Source organism: Lampris incognitus, chromosome 20 (assembly GCF_029633865.1).
Source record: "Lampris incognitus isolate fLamInc1 chromosome 20, fLamInc1.hap2, whole genome shotgun sequence".
In the NCBI taxonomy this organism is placed as follows: Eukaryota; Metazoa; Chordata; class Actinopteri; order Lampriformes; family Lampridae; genus Lampris; species Lampris incognitus.
Genome location: NC_079230.1, coordinates 28,426,434 through 28,447,166, shown reverse-complemented (window position 1 = coordinate 28,447,166; position 20,733 = coordinate 28,426,434). Strand labels below are relative to the sequence as shown.

The 20,733-nt window shown below is 48.3% G+C and overlaps 1 protein-coding gene across 1 annotated transcript; it reads left to right on the top strand.

Moving 5' to 3' along the window:
- Window positions 1-8,056: 8,056 nt before the first annotated feature.
- Window positions 8,057-20,307, top strand: si:dkey-185m8.2 (trichohyalin). Its single transcript, XM_056300460.1, has 4 exons — window positions 8,057-8,143; window positions 10,700-11,524; window positions 15,013-16,461; window positions 16,528-20,307. Exons 1-4 carry the CDS (start codon window positions 8,095-8,097, stop codon window positions 20,211-20,213), a joined length of 6,009 nt encoding a protein of 2,002 aa, XP_056156435.1. The 5' UTR covers window positions 8,057-8,094; the 3' UTR covers window positions 20,214-20,307.
- Window positions 20,308-20,733: the final 426 nt, after the last annotated feature.

Below are 20,733 nucleotides of genomic sequence, written 5' to 3'. Positions count from 1 at the left end.
CGAGTCAACAGTAAACAAGCTGGTGAGCTGGAAGAACCAAACCTCATGCATCGTTACTCCATCAACATACATACATACATACACACGACCGTAATACATGAGACATTCAGAACAAGTGACCCATCTTCACTTAGTGAACATAAAACACGTCACCACAGGGTCAGGACAGTGCAGGGCAGCGCGTATCTGTCCACAACTCGTCTTGCAAACTACTGGACCTCTCCATCCGTCCCTTATCAGAACCGCTTCACTGTGAAACGCTTTGTGCACAGTTCTGACTCGCACAATCCCCATCATCTATACCGGCCACCAGGGCTGACAAGTCCTTGAGATGGAAATAAGGAACAGGGGACAGGGCTGGGGCTTGGATGGACGGGGCGGCTTGGGCATAACAAATACAATATGCCTTATACTATACACGCACACACACACACACACACACACACACACACACACACACACACACACACACACACACACAACATATATATATATAAGGAACGATTCCTTATTTTAAGGAGCGGTTGGCAACCCCATTGGCCATGTAGCTTTGCACATACGTGGAATGTGACTCCGGTTTCGTGGCTCTCTTTGTGTACTTTACATACAATAACAACGCTACAACACAACAATCTTCAGATGTATACACAAGGGTTGACTAACACAGGTGAAATAAGAGGTGATAAGGTGCAATGGTGCAGAGAATATATCAGAGATGCTGAAATACCAGATGTTAGCAGGTTACTTACACACATGCCTGAGGTAGATGTACATGGCAGAGCGTACCAGTACACGTACAGTGTACAGTGCAGTATATACAACATGTAAAGTGCAGTATATACAACATGTACAGTGCAGTATATACAACATGTACAGTGCAGTATATACAACATGTGCAGTGCAGTATATACAACATGTACAGTGCAGTATATACAACATGTACAGTGCAGTATATACAACATGTACAGTGCAGTATATACAACATGTACAGTGCAGTATATACAACATGTACAGTGCAGTATATACAATATGTACAGTGCAGTATATACAACATGTACAGTGCAGTATATACAACATGTACAGTGCAGTATATACAACATGGCTGGACTCATTTGACAGTGTTAAGCGTTCATTTGAACGACAGCCTGCGGAGAGAAAACTGGTTTTATGTCTGGTTGTGTTGGGGTACGGAGCTCTGTAGCGCCTACCAGAGGGGAGGAGTAGGAACAGGTTGTGATCAGGGTGTGATGGGTCTGCAGTGGTGTTGCCTGCCCGTCTCCTGAGTCTGGAGGTGTATAAGTCCTGACTTCTCCTGCCAGGGGCGTGGCCACGCGGGGGCCAGGGGGGGCCGCGGCCCCCATTGGTCAGAGCACAGTGCAGCATGGCAAGTCCAAGTGACGTAGTTTATTTAGTTGTGTGTGTTCAGGATATGGAAGTGTTGGCCTCATCGTGTACATTTTCCCTTCGTGCAATTGAAATTGCAATTGAAATACTAAACGGCATTTCCGTCTTCGGTCTTTACACGTTGCAGCACTTAAACCATACCCATTGCATTAACACCCGTGCATGGGATGTGTAGATTAGATGAATGGTACCATCCCATACCCTTTGGCTACACACAATCCATGGCCTTGTTAAAAGGGCTATCATCATCTTCGCAAAGTAGTTTTAAAATGGTAGTTTTGACAAGTGTCACCCTAATTAAATGGCTGGCCCCAGCTGCCCCCAGTAAAAAAAAGTCCTGGCTACGCCCCTGTTCCTGGATCGCCACCTTGCCGTGGTGGAGAAGCTTGTGTGTACTCATGATCCCAGGAGCTATGCCGTCCGGAGCTTGGCTCCTGGTGGCGGATAGAGAGACGAAGCGCGACCCAACAAAGACCTCAATGGCGGAACTGGTGGGGGATGTCTCCAAAGTCCTGGCTACGCCCTTGTCTCCTGGATCGCCACCTTGCCTTGGTGGAGAAGCTTGTGTGTACTCATGATCCCAGGAGCTATGCCGTCCGGAGCTTGGCTCCTGGTGGCGGATAGAGAGATGAAGCGCGACCCAACAAAGACCTCAATGGCGGAACTGGTGGAAGATGTCTCCAGGTCACAACGGCAGTGAAGGTGGATGAAGGCCGCAACAGAGGGTGGTCCCCCGTCGTCTTGGTTCTCCATGCCATGGGATTCTGGCTACCCCCCGCCAAGGACTGTGTGGTGGCTGCAGGCCCATCAGCCATGCACGCCACATAAAAACTCCTCCCAGAGGGGACGACGGTCATAATCGACCCTCAGCGACCGCCGATGGTAAGTCTTGAATGGAGGGCAGGTTGGCACCAATGGTTAAGAACCTCTCATGGTTGCGGTGATTCAAGACCTTTGAAAAACGTTTGTCCTTGCTATGGACGCTCCCTCTCTTCTTCAGTTCATTGTAGCTGATTTTTCAAACAAGTGAAACGCATGTTCGCTGACGTCTCGTCTATCAATCGCTACAATGGGCAAATTTGTGCACACACCCATTGAATATTTTAGCCCTCAAGAATGTCTGACAGCCGCCAGCAAAGCATGATGGGTATTTCTAATTCCTTCTTCCTAACATCTGCAGGAATAGGCAACATGGTCCAGATGAAGGTCTTTGTTCTAACCAAGGACTTACACACCTGAGTCGACAAATGAAGGTCCTTAGCAAAGACTATTGGTTGATCTATAGAATCAGGTGTGTAACTGCTTGGTTGGAACAAAGACCTGTACCCACACCGGACCTTTCTGGACCGTGTTGCCTATCCCTGATCTACTGTCTACCTCTTGCAACGAGCAATCACCCAGGCCTGCAAAGACATCAGTGTTAGCCGAATTCAGGGGTTACCCAGGTTCTACCCTGGCCTCTGAGACCATCTTCAGGGCTAAGAAGTTATTCTAGGAATTTTGATAATTAAAAAAATGCGGAAGTGATAAAGGACAACCTCCTCTAGGCTGCAGTCGAAACAGGAAGTGTTGCATATTATCGCAAATCTGCGGTAACCGTTGATGTGAGTCACGCATGCGCGAGACTAAACGGTTTACCCAGCTTGAGTAAAATGCAGCGAATTCAGGGGGGAGCCGGGACGCGAACCCGGGTCTCCCGCACCACGTCAACCGGTCGACTGAAGGGCTCGACCTGTTAGTCAAGGGCCAGCGAGTCTAGCTGTCCGTTACACCACCCCCCTCCTTCAGGAGGCGCCTCCTCGCGCTTCAGCATACATGCTCTCTCACGCCTCTGGACGCACGCGCTTCCGGTGGCCTCACGGTTTCACCATCCCACTTCTGACACCGGTGTAGTGAATTCGGGGGGGGGGGGCAATCGGGAACTGCCGCAGCCGGGACGCGAACCCGGATCCCCCGCACCACGGGCAACTACGTTAACCAGTCGACTAAAGGGTCCGACTCATTAACTCAGAGCAAGCGAGCCTACTTATCCGTGGTCGTTGCACTACTATGAAACTAAAGACAGGTTCGTAGACCAAAAGCAGACGGTTTCTTTTGGGGAGGTATTCATATTACTCAGTCGTGCGAGGGTCCACCTGTGAGGCTGCACATCCACGGGCTGACGGGCAAAACGTTTTTATTAGCTGGATGTTTTAGCTGCAGCGCTGCACATTAACACTTTTCCCCCCCATATTTCCCGTTCAGTCGATTTGAGCACTGCGTAAAAGTCTTATGCTGGCAGGAAAAACTGGTCTTTTATTCTGTCCGTGTCAACGGGCATCTGTCCGCTGCCCATCCCCATACTACTGGACCTGACGTGCCTGATAATGTCGGTGCACCGTTATGACTGGATGATGAAGGACCTCTCGTGCATGCAGGTGACTTGAAACCCCGTTTTCTACCACAGTGGGAGCGCTAACTCCGAGCACCGGATAAGAGCAGAAACGCCTGGTGGAGAGCTGCGCTCTAGTGAGTCCACACTTCCAATTTTCACGGAAACACACCCGGTGACACAGCGCACAAAACAACAACAACAACAACAACAACAAAAGTACACAATATACAACAGTAAAGATTACACGATACAACAGCATGGAATCGATAAGTTACTTCATGTTACTGCGGATAGAAAGTATCGCAGTCATTCAGCCTTGTGACGTCTCACAGGGCTGTGCACGCGCCGCTGAGTGGCGGCTGCTTCACGCCGAGTCGCGCCTCACCAGGACGGAATTTGTGTTTCTGGCTCCCTTCAGCTGTTGTTTGCAGGGAGGTGGTAGATTCTGCACCCTTTTCCAAAACTGACCGGGGCCAAATGTACCCAGGAACCCCCAGCCCCCCCTGCTCACTGGTCTCACGCACGCGCGCACGCACACACGCACAGGCCAGATACCTTGGGTGTGAAGCCGGTGTTGAAATGAAATGATATTTTGGCGGCAACAGTAAGTGGAAGATTGACGGGGCGCGGATGTGAGTCACCAGTTACAGAACATTAAATGTCTTCAGCGCTGATTGGAAGCCGCGAGACCATCGTTTAAACTCTACCAGTCCCCTGTCGACCCCAACCGGGGATGTGAAGGCTTCACTCGGTTTATTTCTCTTTTGGAAATAGCTTGCTCACATTGACAGGCCCATGTAAATGTGCCTCGTGTCGGTTTGTGGCTCCGAACAAATTAAAGCTCAAATCAAAAATGACTTGTTCCATTCTGAGAGAAAGCAAATGAATGGTTACAGAAAACTCAACCTACAGTATTGCTTTGTGTATTTCAGTAAACAGCGACCAAAATAACTACCTTCTTTCTTTCTTTTTGGCCTTCCCCTCCTCCCCTCCCCTCTCCTCTCCTCTCCTCTCCTCTCCTCTCCTCTCCTCTTTTCCCGCTAATTTTATCCGGCCAATTACCCCACTCTTCAGAGACTACCACGTGCCACCTCCCATACATGTGGAGTCACCAGCCGCTTCTTTTCACCTGACAGTGAGGAGTTTCACCAGGGGGATGTAGCGCGTGGGAGGATCACGCTATTCCCCTCAGCCCCCCCCCAGCCCGACCGACCGACCGACCGACCGACCGACCGACCGACCAGAGGAGGCGCTAGCGCAGCGACCAGGACACATACCCACATCCGCCCTCCCACCCGCAGGCACGGCCACTTGTATCTGTAGGGACGCCCGACCAAGCCGGAGGCAACACGGAGATTCGACCCGGCGATCCCCGCGTTGCTAGGCAACAGAATCGCCACGCCACCCGGACGCCCCTGCAAAATGTCTACCTTTACCAGTAAAGAAAATGTGAATTGAAATGACAGCGTGACCATAACTCACATGTCTGATGACGTCACTGGCGTCAGAATATCGAGGACTGCTAATGTTCTCTGGTGGTGGCCTTGTGAGGAAGCGTCCGGGAGCTCTGCATGGTACACCTCTGGACCACTCGTTTACTTTTTTGGCGATGCACATTTTTACAGTAAGCGTCACGGGCGGTAAAACTTGGGTGGACGTGGAAACAAGCAGTGGCGGCTGGCCAGTAGAGGGCGCTGGGGCGACGCCTTCTTCGAACATCAAGAGATGAAAATCTACTTAAACATGTTAAATATAATTTAGTTGTATGATGCAAATAATGATGGAATAAAAGGGTTTGTCAGTCTGTGAGCGCCTGTCAGCAGCATTACATATTGGTTCAAATGGTGTTTGGTTGGTTTCCGTCTGAATACCTATACTTCCTGTCTGAATACCTATACTTCCTGGGTGAGGGGCGCCGCCCAAACCACACCTTAATGTAAGCCCTCAAACTTGTGGCGAGCAGGTGACCTGAGGCTGCTGTCTGACTGGCTTCTTCAGATGTTCCAGGGGGCGCGCAGAAGCCCCACTTTGATTGGCAGCGAATCGGTATTGTTTTACATTTTTTTTGATCTAATGTGATTGTACAATTCTCGTGCCTGTCAATCATGTTCACACCCACCTCGACTGTCAATCATCCACCGTCTACGAACCCTGATAAACTCTATGGGCTACATTGTCCTTCCTTCTTAATAAGTCTGCGACTGTGTGGACGCTAAAGCAGCTGTAAGGTGTGCTGAGCCGAGGTAAATTGCGCCCCCCCCCAAACTTTGTTAGCACCAGCCGCCACTGGAAACAAGAAACAAAAGTAACAAAGGGAAAAAAGTCGATCATTACTCAATCGTGATGTTCGGCCTCGACGCTTCGCTTCCTCATTTGACCTTGAATTCAGCCGACGTACTCCAAAAAGGGTTTGGGACACGGATGGTGTGCTCTGTAATGGCTGAAATGGCTGAAACACCACTTGGGCTCGATGGAGAGCGGCCTCGTATTTCCAGGAAGCCCCGAAGAACAGCGGTCCCACCTGACACGCACACAAAACACGTCACACGTCGATGACCTTCATCAGTTTAGAGACCCCCGGTGCAAGTTGGCCGGGCCGGTTGTGCCAAATCAACGCCGCTGATTCAGTCCTGTGCGTAAACAAGGGTTTGGTTGTACACACTGCCCCCCCCACCACCACACCACCACCACCACCACCACCACCACCCCCCCCCCCCTACACACACACATGCAAACACACGTAAACAAACAACACATTTCCACTACCACCACCACTGCTGAGGAAAGGATGAATCATAAAGGAGGTGATCTAATGTGTGTGTGTGTGTGTGTGAGTGTGTGTGTGTGTGTGTGTGTGTGTGTGTGTGTGTGTGTGTGTGTGTGTGTGTGTGTGTGTGTGTGTGTGTGTGTGTGTGTGTGTGTGTGTGTGTGTGTGCAGTGTTTTCTAGTGGAGCACACGTGTGTGCCCAGGGACACCGCAGAGCCAAGGGGCAGTATTCACCACAGCCATGCTGAGAGGAGGTTGGCTGCGTGTACAATACAGTGACTGTGACTGTTGTGAAACGCTATTGAGATTACGACGGAGGGCAAACTGACAAACCCATCAATCAATCGCCTGTTTTAAACCCCGGGAAGGGTCCAGAATGAGGTTCTGCTACTTTTTACACACGGCTATATATTTCAAGCGGTGCACAACACGGGTTCTAGTCATGGAAAGAAGTGTTCGTATGAGCGCAGCACATCCTGACTTACTGCATTGCTCCATGGAAAGGCGAACGTCACGCGCGTGCACGTCCGCGCATGCACGGTGTCCCTATACATTAACTGCGTGACGCGTCACACATGTCATAACGAGGCGAGACCAGAGTCACGCGACCGCCGCATACACCGCCTATGTGTTCCCATGCCACCTGAAAGGGGTCGTTGTCATTGTGAAAGACCAACAAATAAATAAATAAATAAATACCAACCTCTCCACAATATTTGCCTACAACTGTAACATGTTACACACAACACACATATATATATATATTTGTGTGTGTGTATATACATATATATATACACTCACCGGCCACTTTATTAGGTACACCTTGCTAGTACCGGGTTGGACCCCCTTTTGTGTATATATATACACACATATATACACACACATATACATATATACACATATATACACACACACACACACACACACACACACATATATATATATATATATATATATATATATGTAAAGTCTGCCAGGAACTAAAGATATCTTGTGGAACAAAGGAAACCGAGGTGTCACCCGGCTGACCACAGAACAGCATCTGTGAAGCGCTGAGCCCACATGCGTGCACGCTAGCTAGCATGCACGCTAGCTAGCTAGCACGCACGCCAGCGTCTGCGTGTGCGGCGATGATGCACGCATACACAAGTAACTACAGCGCACGTGCTGTGCGTGCACGCGCGTGCTTGGACTAAAAGGGGCGAGCGTGCACGATCAGCATGCACGTCCGTGTGTTTTGCAGCCACGTGAGTTTGTGCCGTTCGCTCTGGGTACGAAGACAACACACGGTGTCACGCTCGGCTTCCTGTCGCCCGGAACGAGCGCGCGCGCCGGGTGAAACCGCAGCGTGGTCACGTGACGGAGCCAGTTCCCCGTGGTGAGTTTGACAGCAGCTGGAGAGTCCTCCGCACACACCGAGTCAGCGCAAACATGTTTGTCTTCTATTGCGCCACGCCGATGGGGAAAGTCGTCCTTAAATAGACATACTGGAACCAGAAAGAGGAAGAGGAAGAAGGGGAGGAAGAGGACGGGAGGTCGGCGGAGGGAGATGGAGAGGAAAGGGGAAGACGTTTCCACAGTTACAGTCACAAATGGAGGTGAGTTTGTTTTGTAGTTATACACAGTTGTGATGATGCAGACATCTTGCAGGGTACAGATATGGCTCCGATAGGGCAGTAGAGAAGAAGTAGATGTTACTAGTACGCTAGCCAGTACTTGGATCTGCAGTACTTCTAGCTGGCCTGCTATTTCATGGTGGACAGGTCTCACCTTACAAAATGTGGGCCAACAGTGAGGAAAATGACATGTTTAGGTTGAAAACCCCTTGGGCAAAAAGGAGTTTACGTCAGTACAATTAGAATATGCCTCTTGCAAACTAAAAACGAGGTAGTGTAATATTGTTTTACTTTGGCTGTACTTGCAAAAGGCGAATTGCTTAACTTTACGTGTACCTTTAGGTTGGTTGGATACATCTGAGTACACGTTTAGTATTTGTGTAAGCCAAACGTGTACAGGTATACTTTTAATTGGCTTTAAATACTCTTGCAAGTTCACTTTTAAAACGAAACTCAGGAGGGGGCCAATTTATGCTGCATTCAAGGCTACTTGGGTATCTCTGACACTGACGTCACGCTGTTTAATATGGAAAACAACGACTACAAGGAGGCATGCAGGAGAAACTAATACTGAAATATTATTATTCATGTTAAGCATTGTTTTCCATTATTCTCTGGAAGTAGGATATACATACATATATATATATCCATTTAGCAAATATATGCATCGCCCCCCCACGTTTTCTTGCTGTCAGCGGTGCTCGGACACGAGGAACCAGAGGTCCGACATGACACCCAAATTTCTGACCTTTCATTTTGAGTTAGATGACCGTTCCGTTTAGGGTTGCCAACATGCTATCCCAGGAAAACTGGACAGGAGGGCCGGGAGGGGGCAATCACGAAAAAACTGCCAGAGTAGCAGCCTACATGACGCTTTGTATAGGCAGCCCAGAGCCTTATATAATAATAATAATAATAATAATAATAAACTTTATTTGTATAGCACTTTTCATACAAACAATGTCGCCCAAAGTGATTTTACATTTCAACACAGAGGATACTGTAGTAGGCTAAAGATATAGAGTCAACACATGTCTGTTTAAAATATATCCATACATGTAATAATAATAATAGTGTAACGTGCATGGATAAGTAGACACGTTGGTCCTTGGCTAACGGGTCGGACCCTTTAGTCGACTGGTTAACGTTGTCGCTTGCGGTGTGGGGGGGCCACGGGTTCGGTTCCCGCACTGCCCCCCGAAATCGCGACATTGGTGTCAGAAGTGGGATGGTGAGACCGTGAGGTCATCGGAAGCGCGTGCGCCCAGAGGCGTGAGGGAGCTGATATGCTGAAAGGCGGGGGCGCGCTTCCCGAACGAAGGAGCTAGTGTAACGTGCATGGATCAGTAGAAACGTTGGTCCTCGACTAACGGGTCGGGCCCTTTAGTCGACTGGTTAACGTTATCGCTTGTGGTGTGAGAGCCACGGGTTCGCGTCCCGGCTATGGCGACGGTTCCCGGACTGCCCTCAAAATTCCCTACAATAACATTATTAACTTTATCTATCGAGCACTTTTTGCTGTTACGCTTATTGTCGATGCCGTTGTAGCTCAGTCCGTGTTTAACTGTATGATATACAGATGAACTCATTTCCAGCAGTGGTCGTGGTGAAGGACTTGCTAAAGCTAGCTGCACCGTTAGCTTGTGTAGTCCTCGTGTGCGTGTTGTTTCACGTCGTTTTCTCCTCCGTGGCTGATCAGAATCTCCCGACGACACAGGCTGCAGAAATCTCCAGCCAAATCGCTACTGACAGGTTTACCCCAATTATACTTCTCACCCCACTGCTTATTGTACGTACACAAGCTTTTCTTCTTCGGGGGGCCCGGATCGCCATCTACACTTGCGCTCATTTTCCCCAACAGGATCAGAGAGGAAGAGACGAGTACGTTTCACATCCGGGCCAGTTGGTTTAAAATGATGCTTCTTTCCAACTGAGCGCCACGCATCGGCATTCCCACGCAGCACGACATGTCGATCCGTTCCGATTACTCTCGTCACTTCTGACACCGTGTGATGTCTGTCCGACATCTAACTAGTAAGAAGATCACACACCAAAAAGTCCGAACACTCAGGAGCCTTTAATAAGCTGCTTGACCGCGATATATACGAACACCGCAACCGACTTCCTGTAACGTCACATACCGCAAGTCCCGCGAGATTCCATATATTACAAGCCCAGGGACAAGGGCCCTGCCCGGAGCTCCGCCCGAGGAGGGAACACGGAGGGCGGTCTGACAGGACGCGGAAGCGGGGCAGGCTAAGCTAACTGCTAGCCCACGTAGACCGGCAGTTCCGATAACACCGAGGGCGGTCTGGCGGCGGCCAGACCGCGCTGCTGTGGGCTGGGGGAAACGTTATCTTGACATGACAAATAAAACGTCCCTGATTCCTGAATAGTACACTTACGAGTACATTTTAGTTCCCCAAAGTTTGCTTACTTTTCATAATTAAGTATATTTTAAGAAATGTACTTGGAGTATACCGTGTTTCCATTAGGCGACTAAATGACTGTTGCTTTTGTTTTTGTGTCCTTCTTGAGGTTATTCTGTAAGGTGCACTGAGGAGGTACTGGTCCCTTTCTTCATAGACGACAGTCTGCAGGCCGTCATGGAGAAACAACACACCGTCACGACCCCCAGCGTTCCCAACCCTCTTCCAGAACTCAGACTGGTCCTCCTGGGCAGGAAAGGAGCGGGGAAGAGCTCGGCGGGCAACACCCTCCTGGGAGGCGTCGGGGAGTTCGAGAGCGGAAAGCCCACGGAGGAGTGCGTTAAAAGACGAGAGGATGTGGGGGGGAGAAGGGTCACTGTGGTGGACACCCCCGGATGGGAATGGTACTACCCGCTAAACAGCACGCCCGACTGGGTGCGGCGAGAGACTTCGCGTAGCGTATTGCTCTGTCCTCCGGGACCCCACGCCGTGCTGCTGGTGGTACGGTCCTGTGCTGCGGTGACGGAGGCCTATGTGAGTCAGATAGAGGAACACGTGGAGCCGCTGGGGAACGGGATTTGGGACTACACCATGGTGTTGTTCACCAGGGGGGATGAACTGGGCCTGCTGACCGTGGAACAACGTATCCTGACCAGTGGACCGGGTCTCCAGAAGCTTCTGAGGAAGTGTGGGAACAGATACCACGTCCTGGATAACAGGAGCAAGGGAGATGGGACGCAAGTTAAAGAACTGACGAGGAAGATAGAGGAGATGGTTGAGGGGAAGAAGGAGGGGGCCCGCCATTTTGGCGTGGGCAGTATCGTCCTGTTGGGTTTGGAGGCAGATGGGAAGAGGAGGGCGAGGGAGAGGAGGAAGAAACAGAGGCATATGGAGATGGAGATGCAGAGGGGAACCATCAAAGCTGCTCTCATGGGTGAGTTCCCCTCACATCTTTATTTTCACTGGTAGCTGCTGCGGCACGGTGGCGCAGTGGTGACCGCGGGTCGCCTCACAGCAGGAAGGTCCTGGGTTCGAGCTCCGGGGTAGTCCAACCTTGGTGAGTCGTCCCGGGTCGTCCTGTGTGTGGAGTTTGCATGTTCTCCCCGTGTCTGTGTGGGTTTCCTCCCACAGTCCAAAGACATGTAGAGCAGGTGAATCGGCCATACTAAATTGTCCCTAGGTGTGGGTGTGGGCCCTGTGATGGCCTGGCAGCCTGTCCATGGTGTCTCCCCACCTGCTGCCCAATGACTGCTGGGATAAGCGGTTTGGATGGATGGATGGATGGATGGATGATATATTCTCTGCACCACTGCACCTTATCACCTCTTATTTCACCTGTATAAGTCAATCCTTGTGCATATAAAAGATTGTTGTGTTGTATTGTTGTTATTCTGTGTTAAGTACGCTGACAGGGCCATGGACCCAGAGTCACATTCCATCTATGTGCAAACCCACATGGCCAATAAACACGATTCTTAAATACTTTTTATCATCTGACCCGAGCAGACAGAGAAATGTTCAACCAGCACATAATGGAGATAGATGGGCGACACCAAACACACAGATTGTGTGCCCTGAAAAAGAAACAATCACTTTCACTTTCTGCATTATCTCTCTCTCTTTCTTTACACACACACACACACACACACACACACACACACACACACACACACACACACACACACACACACACACTTACGCTACGCTTCATAAAGCATGGCTGCTAGATTTTATGTAAATTCCCAGAGTTCTTAGGCGGTATGTTTTCTACACCTTTAGCAGGAAGTCCCTTTTAATCATTGTAATATATTCTCTATATTATCTGGAGGTATCTTATACTGCTAATATATCCATAACAGTGATTTGAGCCGGAGACCAATTCCCAACGTCTGGTCCTCTTTATTGTAACTCTCCGACTGTCGCAGCAGTCAACATCCGGGGTATATGAGAGCCTAGCTTAACCACCACTAGGTAGCGCTGTTGGTCTACTACAATCATTACAATGATTAATTTGATTTTTCTTCCTATTACTCATTTATTAATGAGTAATAGGACGATTGTTATCATTAATCACCGGTTCCACTTTACAGCAAGACTACCTTTATAAAGGATTTATAAAGGGTTTATAATCAGGTTATTAATTAGATTGTAAACACTTTATAAATTATTAATAAACAATGGTAAATAAGTTATAACAGTTTTCATACGTCCATGCAGGCTCACTGTTTGGCAATTTCAAGTTAGTGCTGCACTTTTTCTCTCGTCTGCTAAATCTCAGAGCTAGCTAGTTGCTAGCTAAGTAGCCAATGAGATCTGAGGCTTCATACAGGGAAATGTGGGGTCACTATTTGGCAAGCAACAGCTCACTGTTGCTCGACTTATCTAATGTGTTGTAACAACTTATTAATGAATTATAAAGTGTCCAATGAACCAATTATAAACCATTCCTAAAATCCTTATAAGGGTAGTCTTATTGTAAAACGGCACCATATTACTATTACTATGTACAGCTACTCATTATAAAGTGTTTCCAAATTGTCATTTTATAGATAGATAGATAGATAGATAGATAGATAGATAGATAGATAGATAGATAGATAGATAGATAGATAGATAGATAGATAGAGCGAGTGAGAGATAGATAGATAGATAGATAGATAGATAGATAGATAGATAGATAGATAGATAGATAGATAGATAGATAGATAGATAGATAGATAGATAGATAGATAGATAGATAGATGCGTTTCCCCGCGTTACGCCCCTAATTTCGGTGGTCAGCAATCAATCAGAGGAGGACACATTTGAACTATTACAACCAATGGGGTAGGTAGTTACGATGCACAGCAACCAGTGGTGGGGTAGAAAACATTACAACCAGTGGGGTGAGGGGCTGGGGCTTGTTTTGAAAAAGCATATAAATGACCAGGGCACTGTTGAAATAGCAACAAGGTAATGTCAAATGGGGTAATTTATGTAAATCATATAGTGGGGTGGTGTTGGGGCACAGTGGGAAGGGCAGGCAGTTAAAATATCATATATTATATTTATATACACTACCGTTCAAAAGTTTGGGATCACCCAAACAATTTCGTGTTTTCCATGAAAAGTCACACTTATTCACCACCATATGTTGTGAAATGAATAGAAAATAGAGTCAAGACATTGACAAGGTTAGAAATAATGATTTGTATTTGAAATAAGATTTTTTTTACATCAAACTTTGCTTTCGTCAAAGAATCCTCCATTTGCAGCAATTACAGCATTGCAGACCTTTGGCATTCTAGCTGTTAATTTGTTGAGGTAATCTGGAGAAATTGCACCCCACGCTTCCAGAAGCAGCTCCCACAAGTTGGATTGGTTGGATGGGCACTTCTTTGAGCAGATTGAGTTTCTGGAGCATCACATTTGTGGGGTCAATTAAACGCTCAAAATGGCCAGAAAAAGAGAACTTTCATCTGAAACTCGACAGTCTATTCTTGTTCTTAGAAATGAAGGCTATTCCATGCGAGAAATTGCTAAGAAATTGAAGATTTCCTACACCGGTGTGTACTACTCCCTTCAGAGGACAGCACAAACAGGCTCTAACAGGTACTATTTAATGAAGATGCCAGTTGGGGACCTGTGAGGCGTCTGTTTCTCAAACTAGAGACTCTAATGTACTTATCTTCTTGCTCAGTTGTGCAACGCGGCCTCCCACTTCTTTTTCTACTCTGGTTAGAGCCTGTTTGTGCTGTCCTCTGAAGGGAGTAGTACACACCGGTGTAGGAAATCTTCAATTTCTTAGCAATTTCTCGCATGGAATAGCCTTCATTTCTAAGAACAAGAATAGACTGTCGAGTTTCAGATGAAAGTTCTCTTTTTCTGGCCATTTTGAGCGTTTAATTGACCCCACAAATGTGATGCTCCAGAAACTCAATCTGCTCAAAGAAGTGCCCATCCAACCAATCCAACTTGTGGGAGCTGCTTCTGGAAGCGTGGGGTGCAATTTCTCCAGATTACCTCAACAAATTAACAGCTAGAATGCCAAAGGTCTGCAATGCTGTAATTGCTGCAAATGGAGGATTCTTTGACGAAAGCAAAGTTTGATGTAAAAAAAATCTTATTTCAAATACAAATCATTATTTCTAACCTTGTCAATGTCTTGACTCTATTTTCTATTCATTTCACAACATATGGTGGTGAATAAGTGTGACTTTTCATGGAAAACACAAAATTGTTTGGGTGATCCCAAACTTTTGAACGGTAGTGTATATATATAAAATGAAATGAAATAAATCTGATTGATATATGTGTGTGTGTGTGTGTGTGTGTGTGTGTGTGTGTGTGTGTGTGTGTGTATTTAAGAATTTCGTCTATGTCATAGCATGACTAAAACAGAATAAACGTTCTCTAAACCTAATGTATATTTGTCCCTTCTAGGCGATGGCCCCCAGGCGTTGGAGCTTGACACTCGTCATTCATTTTCCAAGGGCCCCCGGCGTCTTCCCGAGCTCCGGCTGGTTCTCCTGGGAGAGCGTGAGACGGGGAAGAGCTCCACTGGCAACACCCTCCTGGGCTATCCCGGCCTATTCCAGATGGGCACGGTGACCGAGGAGTGCGTCCGTCAGCAGGCAGAGGTCTCCATGAGGCTGGTGACGGTGGTGGACACGCCCGGCTGGGAGGGCGGCATCTCTGGCCCAACACCAGAAAGGGTGAAGAGGGAGATAGTGGGTAGTGTCGCGTTTTGTCTGCCGGGGCCTCACGCCCTGTTGCTGACCCTGAGGGTGGACACCCTGGTGAGGGTTGGCCATGTTAGAGAACACCTGGAGCTTCTGGGTGAGGGCGTATGGAGGCACACCATCCTGCTATTCACACACGGAGATCAGCTTCGAGAAGGCGTCGGCATCGAACAGCACATCCAGAGCGGAGGTAGAGATCTTCAGTGGATGCTGGAGAGGTGCTGTGGCCGGTACCATGTCATTAGTAATGTGGATGGAGGAGCCCACAGCTCCATACCCGTGACAGAACTCCTGGAAAAAGTGGAGAAAATGGCCACCGGCAACCGATGCGAGGCCTTTCTGGGCCTGATCAATGAGGTGAGCAACCTGAGCCAACAGAAGAACGAGAGGTTCAACCAGCGGCTGAAAGAGGTCACAGACAAGCTGCTCCGCCAGGAGAGTGAACTGAAGAAAATGCGGGAGCGGGAGGTGAGGAGCATCCGCTGGTTCTTTGACAGGAAGAAGAAGGCGAAATCACCGGGGAAGATAGGCGCCGAAAAAGAGGAGGAAGAGGAAGACGAAGAGAGAAGGAGCTGGGGTAGGAAGAACGAGATGAGGGAGCTGGAGGAGAGGATGCAGTGGCTGACGGAGGACAAGGAGAGAGAGATTCAGGATCTGAGCACGGAGCACGATCGGATCCTGGCGGCACTCCATCGCAGCCGGCAGGAGAAGGTTGACGCAGACCTCCGATTGGAGCTGAAGGAGAGCGAGATCGAAGAGATGAAGGAGAGAATCGATGAACAGCAGCTGAAGTTGCTCGACCTCGAGCGCATCGCTTTGGGAAACGACCGCGAGAGAACACAGAGGGAGGCCGAGACTGAAGAGCAGCGGCAGGAGTGGGTGAGGGAGAGAGGGCGTTTAGTGGGAGCAATAGAGCGACAAGACAAAGAGAACGCCGAGTTGATGGCGAAAGTGGAAGCTCTGCGAGCCGAGACGCGTGACTCAACGAAGCGTTTCGAGGACAGTCTGTCACAGTATGAAAGAGAAGGAGAGAGAAGGAAGGAGGAGCACAGAAGAGAGATGGCAGAGATGGAGCGTCAACTCAAAGCAGAAATGGAGAGCAAACTGAGAGGGATGGAGAAAGAAGCGGAAGAAATTAGACTTGAGATGAGTAGAGTGCTGCGGGAGGAGAGACTGGCAGCTGTCAAAGAGATGACGCAGAGTGAAGCGGATGGAGAGAGTAAAATGAGAGAGAAAGTGGAGGAGTTGACAGCGCGGCTTCAGAGAGAGATGGAGGGGAAACTAGGGGAGAAACAGAGAGAGGTGGAGGACATAAAATGGCAACATAACGAAGAGATGGCCAGAAAAGCGAGCCAGGTAGAAAAGTTAATGGAGGAGTTGAGAGTTCAACACCAGGAAGACACGAATGAAAAGCTAAAAGAAAAAGAGATAATTCTGGAAAGGGTCAAACAAATGCACCAGACCGAAATAAGAGACAGACAGCAAGAAAAGGACAGAGAAATTCGACAGCTGGAGCAACAGTTTGCGAAACAAATACAGCGAAACTCAGAAGAAAACGAGAAGGGAAGAGAGGGACTGGAACAAGAGCACGCGATCCGAATGGCGGAAAAGAGGCGGGAACACGAAAAAGAGAAAGAGGGGGTTCGTTTAAACCACGAAAGAGAAATGGCGCGGAAGCTTCTGGAGAAAGACAGAGAGATGGAGGAGGTGAAACGACGCCAAGTTCGCGAAATGGAGGACACACGTCGACGGGGGGAGAACGAGAAAGAAAGGCTCGTTCTCAACCACGAGAAAGAGATGGAGAGGAAGCTAAAGGAAAGAGAGAGAGAGATCGAGGAGATGAGACGTCACATAAGAGAAACCGCGGGAACACTGGAGAGGCAAGATGAGGAGAAACGTGAGCTTATTTTGAGTCATAAGAAGGAGGAAGACGAAAGGCGGGAAGAGGGAGAGAGAGAGAAGGGGGAGATGAAAAGACGTATAACTGAAATGGAAGGAATCCTGCAGGGAAAAGAGGAGGAGAAGCGAGAGGTTATTCTCAATCATGCAAAGGAGGCGGCGCAAAGACAGAAAGAGAATGAAAGAGAGATAGAAGAAATAAAATTACACCTCCAAAACGCGGTCAATGAAAAACTGAGAGAGAGGGAAATTGAGATGGAGGCGCTGAAGCAGGAAACGGAGATCAGAGAGACTAAAGTGAGGGATGAGCAGAAGAGGAAAGAGGAGGCAGGGGAAAAGGAGATCAACAGACTGATAGAAATTGTCAGACGGAAAACAGACGAGATAACAGAGATGCAACAGTTGGCTGCACTGAAAGATGAAGAGATAGAGGCGGCGAGGGAGAGGTGCGCGGGACACTCAGAAGAAATCAAAGGGCTGAAGGAAAACAACGCAAAGCAAATGGAGATACAGCAACGCCTGGCAGAGCAAGAGAGGAAGAGGGACACTGAGATGATGGAGGGATTGCGAGGGAAGGAAGAGGAGCTGGAAAACTTGAGACGAAAGGATGGCGAGAATGAGCGAGAACTCTCCAAATTGAGGCTAACAATCGAGCTGACAAAGTCAGAACTGAAGGGACTGACCAGCAAGATGGACACGGAAATGAACAACTTGATAAAAGGGTATGAGAAGGAGATCGCCGAAAGAAAGGGAGAGATTGAATCCGTTTTGGAGGAAAAGGAGAACACTGTCAGCCAACTGCGATGGACAGAAGAGGAAGGCCGGCAACGTGCTTCTGACTTGGCCAAAAAATACATGGAAAGCCAGCAGGCGCTGGAAGGCCTGCAGGGGGGAAATGAGAAGTTGAGAAATGAATTGGGTGGTCTGAGTGCAAAGTGTGAGAAGCTGGAGAATGAGTGTGTAGAACACGAGAGGGAAAGAGAGAGGAGGGAGGAGGAGATGAAAGACCTCCTCAGCAGATATGAGGAGAAGACGAGGAGCAAAGACAAGGAACTCCAAAACATCCTGTACCAGAGAGACGTGGAGGTTGCCGCGTTGCAACAAAGGAGCGAAGCGCTCAAGCGAGAGATGGAGGGATTGAAAGAGAGAGAAAGTGGAAGTGAGATGGAGTTGAAGAAGATGACAGAGCTTTACCAGAGACAACTGGCAGAGAAACAGAGTGAGCTGGAGACAAAGGATGAGGGCTTCAGGGTCGAAATCTTGAAGAGAGGGAGGGAACTAGAAGCAAAGAAACAAGCGTTGGCAATACATGAGGGAGAACTAAGTGAGAAAGTAAAGACACTTGAAATGAAAGAGGCAGACATAGCTGAGAGAGAGGGAAAGTTGGAAAACAGAGAACGAGAGCTGACACAACGAGAAGCTGGACTACAAACAAAGCAGAGGGACCACGAGGAGAAACAGAAAGCGATGGAAAAGCAGGTGGAGGAACTGCTGAAACAAGAGCGAACCTTGAATGCCAAAATGCAGAATGCGAAGGGAAAAGAAAGAGAGCTGGAATATCTCCTGGAGACGCTGGAGAACAAACAAGAAGAGCAAAAATGTCATGGCCGAGACCTCCAAGAGAAGGTGAGGGAGCTCAAAGAATGGGGGAAAGCACTGGAAGAAAAGGAGCAACAATTAAAAAGTGAAGAGCAAGAGCTGATTAGATGGAGGGCAGAGGCAGAGAGGATGGACGCAATGGCAAGCAACTTGGCGAAGCGACGGGAGGAAATTGACAGTAGAGAGAGGGATTTAAGGGATGCCGTTGAAAAGCTGAGGAAACAAGAGCTGGGTCTGGAAATATGGGAGGCAGAGATACACCAAATGGAGAACAGTCATGGGAGGACTAACATGGAAACAGAAAGCAGGAATTCGCCTGGATTTCTACTGAATGGCCTTCACAGTGAGTTCGATGGCCAACAACCCAGTGTGGTGTGCGGGATGGTGTCACGCGGCTTGGTAGAGGCATTCGATAGCCCAGTTGAGGAGGAAAACATCCATGTTATATACCAGCAAGTCAGTGTGGCAGACGAACAGGAAAGAAGGGAGGTGGAGAGAGGAAAAGGATCAGATCAAGGTCAAGGTCAAAGGTCAAAAGATAGGGAGGATAGCAGGGTAGAAACAGCCACATCAGCTATAGTGAACTACAACTGTTGCCTTGAAACACCAGACGAGGTAGAGAGGGCAGAGAAAGAGGAAAGAGAGACGGACAGAGCAGAACTGGAGTGGATGGAGGTGGAGGAGTTGAAAGGGGGGGAAGAATCTGTTGAGTCAAAGGTTAAGAGAAACTTCAGGGTGTTTTCATCCCAGCGGGAACATAGAGATACAAACGACAAATATTTGTCTTTTGAGTCAGAGTTGAGGGTGGTGATATTGGCAGAGATGTGGTCCACTCTCGGCCTAGAAGAAGTCACCATTCTGGACGACATCGACTTATCGCCAGCACCATCGCCAAACAGATCTACCCCCAAACCCTGGAGGGGACGGATCGCCGGACGGCACGTCAGCATTGTGGAACCACCGGGTCTTAGGTGGAGAAACGGACCAGAGCCAAATGGCACAGCGCAGACGAAGAAGATTCTAGAGAGTGTTTGTCTGCACCATCCACGACCTGACGTTCTCCTGCTGGTGATACCGGCCTACCTGACCTGCACGCAGAAGTACCGCACAGCCGTGGAGGACCATGTGAGTGTGCTTGGAGAAGAGATTTGGAAACGCAGCCTGGTGGTTTTCACGTGGGGGGAAACTCTGGGGGAAAGCGCCGAGCAGCATATCTTAAGGAACAGCGATCTGATGGTGCTTGTGGAGAAATGTGGGGGCAAATATCACGTGATGGACGAGAAGAAAAAGACTTTAACAGAGGGACTATTTCAGAAAATAGACGAGATAGTAGCATTAAACAACAGAGCAGTATTTTGTAGAGAACTGAATGATGGCGATGGCGAGATGCGTAGGAACTGTTGATGAAAAGTAATTTTAGAATACTGTTAATGTGACGTCATCACAAGGAAAAACAAAGAGACTTTGTACATGTGAACCATCTCTACATAAAACTGAAGTGAAGAAAATGCGTCCATCTCTCACTTACTGATTTCACCTTTCAAATCTTTTCATTCGCAATTCAGTTTGTCCCCTTAAACAAATACACCATTATCCCGTTTACATTTCTCCATTTAACAGACACTTTCATCCAAAGTGACTTACAAGAAAGACAACAAATGGAGAAATTTCCATGTCGCCAATTGGCATCATAGAGTGCTACATAGTAATTATATCATAGTAGTGCTATATGACGCAGTAATAGTAGTACATATAAGGGTTGTACTATATGTAGTAGTAGTAGTTGTTGTTGTACATTTGCCGCATATTTATCATATGCAATGTGGTAGTAGTAGCAGCAGTAATGCATTTGATACGTACACCCATGTACAGGCCAGGGGTCGCTCTTTCAGGGATGAGGATGTGCACATCCTTGATGGGGGAG